This window comes from Cyprinus carpio, chromosome A11, assembly GCF_018340385.1.
Source record: "Cyprinus carpio isolate SPL01 chromosome A11, ASM1834038v1, whole genome shotgun sequence".
NCBI lineage: Eukaryota > Metazoa > Chordata > Actinopteri > Cypriniformes > Cyprinidae > Cyprinus > Cyprinus carpio.
Window position 1 is genome coordinate 26641867 of NC_056582.1, and position 9671 is coordinate 26651537.

The 9671-nt window shown below is 34.3% G+C and overlaps 2 protein-coding genes across 2 annotated transcripts in view; one reads left to right on the forward strand and one right to left on the reverse strand.

The window, feature by feature from the left end:
- Positions 1 to 295, forward strand: part of LOC109086856 (thymidine kinase, cytosolic-like) — a 5518-nt gene extending 5223 nt beyond the window's left edge. Inside the window, exon 7 of the mRNA XM_042766998.1 lies at positions 1 to 295. This exon is cut by the window's left edge and continues 590 nt beyond it. The gene's annotated coding sequence lies outside the window, so the exon portion shown is untranslated.
- Positions 296 to 690: 395 nt separating this feature from the next.
- On the reverse strand, positions 691 to 8936 carry LOC109086876 (synaptogyrin-2-like). The gene is made up of 4 exons (XM_019101146.2): positions 8766 to 8936; positions 6131 to 6368; positions 4337 to 4473; positions 691 to 1915 (listed from the first exon to the last, which is right to left on the reverse strand). The coding sequence occupies exons 1-4, from the start codon at positions 8868 to 8870 to the stop codon at positions 1688 to 1690; spliced, it is 708 nt and encodes a 235-aa protein (XP_018956691.1). The 5' UTR covers positions 8871 to 8936; the 3' UTR covers positions 691 to 1687.
- Positions 8937 to 9671: the final 735 nt, after the last annotated feature.

Here is a 9671-nt window from a genome sequence, read left to right on the forward strand (position 1 = left end):
GTTACTGTTAATACACAGATTTAACTCACTAAAGTGAGAATTTAGCACCTGATTTGTATTTTATTTTTTTTCATGCTGTTGATTTCTGTATATAATAACTTAAACTCTTAAGGTCTAGCAAAATATGGTGTGCTTGTATTTTCCGTTTAGAAAATAGATGATCATTTGTATGTGTTTTAATTTAAACCGTTTTAAACTAATTTATAATTGTGTAACAACAACCAGCGGTCACCATGGAAAACTGCCAATGAGTGATGTTTAAAATGAGAGGAAATAAAGTGAGTTTGGTTTTTCAGTTTTGCGTTTCATGTGCATGTTACAACAGAAATATTTTACATTCATGCATTTAGCAGAATACAGGATAAAAAGTCATTCGTCAAAGAACCGGAAATTGTTGTAAAATACAAATGTTGGGTTTGTTGGGTGACTAGATGAGAAACGCAGAAGTCTTGTTTTCTGTGAAATTTATTAAAATGAAGTGTATTTATGATTTAAACGAATATCTGCTAATGGTCTCAGAAAAATCTACTTAATTAAAAGGAAAAAACAAGTTTTCTTTCCACACAGACACATAATTTTTTCTTGTTTTAAGCATAAACTCACTTCATTTTACATTTGAATTTCAAGTAAACGTTTCTGGATTTGAGGATGTTTAGTATCGGAAAATAAAAATGCTAAAGAAGACATAAATGTTTTTTGTAATCCATGTGAACTTTAATGCCATGACTATGAATTCAAAACTTTAATTAAAAGCATTTTGAGGCCTAAATCTCTAAAAGGGCAAATTAAGACTTGTACATGTGTGTATCTTGTATCTAAAAATGAGATTTCTTATCCACAGGGTTGCATTTATTTATTTTTATTTGGAATATAAAACATTGTTTTTGTTTTTAGCTGCACTTAAAAAAAATAATCTGGTTATTCAGAGAAAACCGAGACAACAACAAAAAGTTTTAATCTGTAAACTGAAGATGCACAAAAAGCAAATGCTAAACCCATTAAGCAAACTGCAAATCAAACAAACACTGGAAATAAATCAACTATTTTCTGAATTTTTTTTTTTAAATACTCATATAGTATATGAACATGTAATGGATTAATAATCATCAAATCAATGTTGTATGGCAAGTAAACCAGAAAAACTAATCAAACAGCATCACAGTGTGTTTATGTGGATCAGTGAACGTTTTCACATCGAGAGACACACTAACAAAACCAGTTTTAGCCACACAAGAAATCAGTTTTTCACTTTATATCAGATGTTTTCAGATCTGGAAGCAAATAAAAGCATCACAGATGATCGTAACAGCCTCATTTACAACCTACGGCTGGATGTTTAAACATGTAATCTGGTAACTCTACCACATTTCTACAGTGAATCGCACCAGCTCTTCATTCACTAACACAATTAGTAAACAGGGTCAATGGGCTCTTTTTGTTTCTGGGAAAACGTTAACAAAACACACAAACACTGCTGTGATTCCAGTGTGAGCGACAGACCTGCTCCACAATAACTTATCATTTTATTCCAGCTCTTCAGTGCAAATCTGAACTCATCTACAGTCACATAAGAAAACAATATTTACACATTTAAGGCCACATGTAAAATGCCAAACAGTCTCCTGTTGGCTGCCTGCGGCGTCACGTGATCTGGTGCTGTGTTTCAGGTTTCTGTGCAGGTCAGGGGTCAGTAGACGGGCGGCTGGAAGCTTGTCTGGTCGGATGGGTCAGGGTTCGGTGAGATGGGAGGCTGCTGGAAGATCTCTTGACCGTTGTTCTGGAAGGATGGATATGTTTGCGGCATGTAGGTGGTGGGATACGGTGACGTGGGGTCCGCAGGTGGATCGGTGTAGTTCTGGGTCATGTCTACAACACCCTGACGAAACCTTACCAGGGCGAAGTACGTTAACGCTGCCTGAGAAGACGAGAGATTCGACTGTCAATCAAGGACTTGAAGTGGGATTTTAAACTTAACAATATTGAAGGTTTTTTGATACATTTTGCTTTTTGCAAGACACCACAAGTGAACTGGATGAAAATGTGAACTAATCAATTTCACTATACACAGTACAACCGAAAATTATTCAGACACCATATATATTTTTTTATATTTTTTTTACTAGTGGGTGCAGGACACTATAGTTAATTTATGCACTTGAGGATAGCAAAATAAAGTAAACAGTGACATATTATACCCAAAAAATCATCATACAGTGGACTTCCAGTAAAATTTGGGACCAAAAACTATTCAGACACTTTGACCTGACCATGTTTTATTTCATACCTTTCTATCAAAGTTATCTGACATTATCATGATGAATTTGTTCTGACACAGTTATCTCATATTATATTACCATTTTCTAAACTACAGCAAATAAACTGTGATAAAATGTTGAAGGTGACTGGCTAAATTTTGGATTGACTGTAATTCATTTGTGATTATCAAGATTAATTTGTTCTGACACAGTTTAACTGTTGAGTTCTGGTCATATTTTATTACCATTTTCTAAACTACAGCAAATAAACTGTGTTAATGAAGAAGTGTCTGAATAAATTTTGATTTGACTACTTTCTACAGTTGATTAATCACAGTACATTAAGACATTAAGTATTGTATTACAAGTTTTCTGAGATGTTATGTTTACATATGCACTAATTTGCATGGATTTTCAGAAAATAAATATGAATATTGGATAAAGCCAGACTCAAAATTCTGGTTTGATATTGTTGACAGGTCACAGTCAAAGGTTTTTACCGAGGGGATTTTGGATTTCTCTTTTTATCACTCCATAAATCGGAAAATACTGTCAACAGACAGAAATCAAACACATTTTCACCAGGTTTTTAGAAGTAAAATATTATATAATTCAGTGTGAATGATATATGAACAAAATATAGATATGAATAAAACTGCTAAGTTTGGAGTATGTAAGTGCTGCTGAAGTGGAGGAGAAAATTTCATAAATATTTAAAGACAATTGTTTTGTAAAATGTTATGTTTAGATATGCAATAATTTCAAGGAGATTATTCTGAACATTGGATAAAGCCAGGTTCAAATTTTTCATTTGTTTTTGTTTAAATATTATAGTCAAAAGCTTTTATAGAAGGGATTTGGGATTTCTCTTTTTATCAGTCCATAAATCAAAAAATATTGTCAACGGACAGTAAATAAACATTTTCACCAGGTTTATAGGAATAAAATGCTGAAAAATGTTGAGATCAATATATGCACAAACCCCACAGTTAAAACCTTCAGAATATTGATAGAAATAAAACTGCTAAGTTTGGTGTATGTAAGTGCTGCTGAAGTGGAGGAGAAAACTTTTATAGATATGGATTGGAATTGAAAACTACAGACACAAACTGATAAAGTTCATAAATGAAATGCTTAAATGTGTGTTTTGGATGTTTTCTTTCCACTGGTCTGAAAGAAGAGATGTTATTGAAGCAAAACAGACCAGTGCATGAAAAAATTATGATTTTGCCTGTGGTGTCTCACCTTATTGCAGTTTTTCTATTTGGGTATAATAATTTCAGTTACAATGTATATACTGTATCTTTAAAGGCTGTGAGTTTGTTTCTCCACTTTAGCAGCACTTAAATACACCAAAACTTACAGTTTTATTCCCATCTATATTTTGAAGTTTTTTACAGAGGGGATTATGGATTTTTCTTTTTATCACTCCATAAATCAACAAACTGTCAGCAGACAAAAAGCAAATGTATGTTCACCATGTTTTTAAGAATAAAATATTGTATAAATCAGTGTGAATGATATATGAACAAACCCCTCAGTAAAAACCTTCAGATCATAGATATGAATAAAACTGTAAGTTTTGGTGTTTGTAAGTGCTGCTGATGTGGAGAAACAAACTCATTTTAAGAAAACGACTTTAAGCGACTTTAAAGAATTGCATTGTAATTGATGTATACAGACGCAAAAAATAAAGTGTCATAAAATAAACATTTAAATGTGTATTTTATATGTTTTTTTCCCACTAGTATGAAAGGATACTAGTATTATAGAAGCAAAATAACACTCCATAATTCACAAAATACTGTCAACAGCCACAAAAAAAAAAAAAAAAAAAACCTTTTTGGAAATATGTTGTACAAAATCAGTTGAATGATATACAAACAAACCCCTCAGTAAAATCCTTCAGAATATAAATAGCAATAAAACTGTAAAGTCTGGTGTATGTGAGTGCTGCTGAAGTGGAGAAATAAACTCATTTTGAGAAAATGACTTTAGGCGACTTTAGACTTAAGGCAGATTGAAGTTGTTTTACTGTAGTAACTGTCCATCAGTTAATCAGACAGATCAAACACACTCACCCATGACCCAATGGAGAAGAACGAGAAGGCGATGATGGCGTGGACGGCGCTTATAGCGATGCCGATGGTGTTTTGGGTCTTTAACCACTGATCCGCCAAGAGACAGAAACACACAAACCACAGGAACGTCCAGGCAGCTGATCAACACACAGCACCGAGAGGACAGACACAAGTCATGACCATTTCATTGATTTGACAATAAGAGACTCTTGAGACAACAAATCAGCCATGAAAGAAACCATTCACACACAGAAAACACAGAAGAAACAGTCATACGGGTTTGGAGTAGCATGAAGACGAGTACATGATGACAGAATAAACAGATGGAAAAAGGTTGTATAAATCAGTGTGAGTGAAATATGAACAAAACAAATGGTATGTAAATTAAGACCTATAGTGAGGAATTTAAGTGTTTAGTTTGGTGTATGTATGTGATTTTTGGGTTGTGTAAGTTCTGTTTAAAGATGTGTATTGTAATTGAAATCTACAGGCGCACATAAAATTAACACTTGTGTACTCTGGATGTTTTCTTTCCACTAGTCTGAATGATCATTGTTGGGTGAACTATTACTACAATAGTATTAAAATATATTAATATTAACACAAAGATTTGACAAAATAGGTCAGTGATTCAATTAAACTAACCCAGCTAACTGAAGCCACAGAAAATACAGGACATTAGTTTTAAACCCTGCAATAAGGGGGCTCAAAATGGCTTAAAGTGATTTAAAATAAGACAAAACAAGCATTAAAATAAGATAAAACAACAAAAAATCAAATATATCAAAATAAACCATATTTTTGTTATTTTAATATTTAATTTACCTAGTTTTCTCAATCTCTAAAATATATTTTCAGGTAGAAATTGTGATATTGTGGTAAGAATATATATTTTTATTCAATAAATCATGAACAACTGGAAAAGTCATCTAAATTTATTGGTGAAAAAGAGCAGGAACCTTGAAGAACATTCAACTTCATTCAGCTTCTGGAATGCTGAAACTGAATTATTTGATTTGATTTTAATTATAATTATTTTGGCTTATTTTAATGCACAGAGACTCCTGGTTTATATTTGGGGCATATGAATATGATTGTGGATAATGGCCTGTGAACCAAAATAAAATGCAAACAAAAGGCTTCACAATCATCATTGATAGTATCTTTGATATATGGGTATTATATACAGTTTTTGTTATGAATTTAAATTCGGTTTTATTTTTAGACTTTGTTTTCATTTTAAGTAATGTTGTTGTATGTTTTTTTGTCCCTTTAGTTTTTTAATGTCTATATACCATTTATCAATTTTTATTTTTCAGTTTTAGTTTATTAATTTATTATTATGTTTTTTTTTAACTAAATGAAAAAAAAAAATGTTGTCATGGCAACTAGCTGAAATTGGATGATTATTATATTTAATTTTATTTCAGTTAATGTTTATTTTATTTCCAAGTAACAAAAATGTTTTTTCTTATGGATTGCGTTAACTGTAATAACCCTGATATACATCAACTGACAAACAGATGGCATTTAAATTGGTATATTTTTAATTAAAAGTGAAAAACAAGTAGGATTGATCTCACACAGGAAGAGGCCACATGTGCATGTGTTAATGTACAGTGAACAACCACAAAATGTTTCACTTTAAGAGAAAGATGCCACTATAACAGGTCAAGTGGAAAAAAAGACCTTCACAAGATGGCACCGGGGTTTCCACAAACAGAACAGACAGCTCTGAGAAAACTGATATAAACCATGATCACCGATGCAGAAACAACTTGAAGAACGTCTCACCTGAGAAGCCCAGATCAGCCATCACTATGTACTTCCTCTCCTGAGCATTGCTCATCGAAGGCAGGATCGCATCAGCCAATAGAAAGGCGAAGCAGGCCAGGAAGGCGATGACGCCGATGCCCAGGCCGTAATGACAGGCGTCTTCATTGTTGTTGAAGACGCACCTCACCTGGACTCCAACGCTGCCGTTCACGTAACCTTCAGCGGTTATGGAGGCAAAAACCACAATGGCGAACACCTGACATAAAGAGAAGTGAAAGCTGGATCAAACCATAAAAGCAGAAATAAAACACCCAGATCTTCACATTTTCAGAAGCAAAGCTCTCTCTAAATATTCCACTAATAAGAACTTTACCTCAGAATTTCCCAATGGGGGATGCAAACACATTTACATAATTTCCAACATTTCTTTAGGCAGAAGTTTATAGAATTTCACCAAAATAAAACCTCAAGGATTTGAATGTTGTGAAGAATTTAAGATAAAATAAGAATATTTTATAATCATCTTTTTTCTTACAGAACAACTGTAATTTACAAAATATTTGTGTCTTCATTTTTGTACTTAGAGTACTGAATGGGTGCCGTCAGAATGAGAGTCCAAACAGCTGATAAAAACATCACAATAATCCACAAGTAATCCACAGCACTCCAGTCCATCAGTTAACATCTGGAGAAGACAAAAGATGAAACAAATCCATCATTAAGACGTTTTTAACTCAAATACATAGAGTTCATAATCTATAATAACACTTCCTCCAGTGAAAAAGTGTTCTGGTGTGAATCAGGGAGAGAAATCTGCACAGATCAAGCAGCGTTTAAACAGCTCTGAACAAATATGTGTCTGGATTCTGATGTGAGAGACAACAGCAGATTCACTTTTTCACTGGAGGAAGTGTTATTATGGATTATGAACTCTATGTATTTGAGTTAAAAACATCTTAATGCTGGATGTGTTTCATCTTTTGTCTTCTCCAGATGTTAACTGATGGACTGGAGTGCTGTGGATTACTTGTGGATTATTGTGATGTTTTTTATCAGCTGTTTGGACTCTCATTCTGACGGCACCCATTCACTGCAGAGCATCCATTGATGAGACACTGATGCAGTGCTACATTTCTACAAACCAGATGAAGGGACAAACTCAGCTAATAGTCATTTTTGGGTGAACGCACACTTTAATGTTAAAAGCATGTGTCTGAATTAGTTTCATGTTATTGTGGAAGTGCCGCAGCATTCTGACAAGTGTAATAATTTATATGTTTTAAAAAACAGCTGAAAGAGGAATCGGACTAAATGTGAAATGGAAGAGTGTGCAGTGAGAGGAGGATGGAAGCACTGAGAGCAGGAAGAGGTCGCGGCCACACGCCTCCGCCGATGTGTTTTCATGCAAATGTGTCACACAGTTCAGACAAACTTCAGAATCACTGTAGGAGAAACGGATAAGCGATACACCATTCTGTCACATGCCTCTCGTATTACCAGTCATCTGCTGTGTTTACATGTCAGCACTCGGACAGTCTGTACTTGTGCACTGAATCACATGATGCACATGCTCACAGACACAACGAACTAACTACTGAGTGACTAGAGAGAGACACAACCAAACACACTGCTGCTGTGCAAATGTGTATGATGCCGTAAACAGTTTACCCCGAGCAAATCTAGACATGGCTGAAAAGGTCATCTGATGCCATCCTCCAGACCAGGACTAGATATGAGTCATTTCTACATGACTCTTTTCTCAGCGTCTGTGGAAAGCCCCTTCATATCTTATGCTTGAACAGCAAAATGAAGCACGTTTACACTAGTGAACTTACAGCAATCCAGCTCCTATTCCTGAGAATTTACATTTGAACATAGAAAAGTCTCTTTCAGGGGCTTTTGACAGATTTGAGGATGTTTTCTGCTGTTCAACAGAGTCTACAAAAGATCAGTCAATCAGTAGTGTGGCTGAAACATCAGCATGCAGATCGACTCTTTTATACATTTACACTATTAGATCAAGTCAAATTTATTTCTGTAGCACTTTACACTACACAATTTGTGTCAAAGCAGCTTATAAAACTGTGTTAATGTTGTGAATATTCAACTCAATTCAGTTCAATAAGAGCTTCAGTTCATCATCAATTATGAAACGATTTCATAAACATCTCTGATAAGCCCAATAATCTCTTGTTTGCTTTTTAAAATTAACCCAGCCTCCAAATATGTTTATGTTTTACTAACCTTCCGAATACGTTATAAAAAGTTATTTCTGTTACGTTCAAAAGTTTCCAGTTTTCTAAATGTTTTCAAAACTTTTTTTCTCGGTTATGCAAACATTAAGGGAACGTTCCATTCTATCATTACGAGAACGTTACATTTCTTCTGAACGTTCTGAAATAAGTGTCATCATTCTAATAAGTTTTTTCAGAAAAATATGTGTTTTTTATATATGTGTAATTTTTGTGATTTTTTTGAGAACATTATTTAATACCAGGTAACTTTAAATGAACGTTCCATTAACGTTAGTGGAAAACGTTTGCTTATAAATGACAGAAACTCACGATCGTTTTAAACCCATTTTTATCCGGATCCTGCTGTCGATTATAAATTAAAATAAACTAATATTTTGAACGTGACACATGTCACTCACCCAGCTGAGGAATCGTATGATGGTTTGAGGCTGTTTGATGAATTTGATGGGATCGAATCCCGCTCCGGCGAGAGAGGCTCCGTACGCCGCGCTGTTCGACTCCATTGGTGAAACACACTCTCACACACTCTCTCTCTCTCACACACACACACACAAGCGACAGCTGAAAACACCAACACCACACACACCCCGGGTTCAGATCATTCGTCACAGACCGGTGTCAGATTCGCGAACGAATCGTTCTTTTAAACCGGATCTTTTCGATGATTCGCACCATCCAGACGGACGTCAAAGCGAACCGTTCAAAAGAACCGATTCGCTAAAATGATTCAAACTTCGCGACCCTCAACGTTACTACAAATCATTATAGATTAAATTACGACAGTTTAATATTTAATAAAGAGATAATAAGGATATTTACACTAGAATATACAGTGCCAGGATTGTGGGTTAATATAATACTGTTTTTAACTGTTCTTTTTTCCCAAAACTTTACACACAAATCCAAGAATTGCACACAAAATGCAATCTCTTGCAAAATGAAGCACTGCATTCAAAATATCACAAACACATCTCAAAAGCAAACATTTGCAAACACTTTTGCCACAATATTAATTCCTGTTAGATGCGTGTGTGTTATATAGAGAACTGTGTGTTGTGTTTTGCAAAAAGTGTTTTTTATGAAATTGAAAAACTTGGCTGATGATTAGTGTCTGGTTTTGTAGATTTGGTGTGTTTCTTTCTGCTGTTTGAGTGTCAGCTTTCAGAAACTGTGTGACAAGGAAAAGATTTTATGTGTAAGCAGTTGAAAAAAACTGTAGTACACAATATAATATACGTATTAATATCCTTATTTATAATGGTTATATTTTAACCGGCTAATAAACAACGCTGTTCATTCGAACC

What these genes read in the sequence shown, in the direction of transcription:
- LOC109086876 (XM_019101146.2), bottom strand. Translation starts at nt 8,870, where the DNA reads ATGGAGTCGAACAGCGCGGCGTACGGAGCCTCTCTCGCCGGAGCGGGA. An exon ending in GGCTGATCTGGGCTTCTCAG is followed by an intron (nt 4,474 to 6,130) that starts GTGAGACGTTCT and finishes TGTGTTGATCAG; the next exon opens with CTGCCTGGACGTTCCTGTGG. An exon ending in TCTTCTCCATTGGGTCATGG is followed by an intron (nt 1,916 to 4,336) that starts GTGAGTGTGTTT and finishes TCGTCTTCTCAG; the next exon opens with GCAGCGTTAACGTACTTCGC.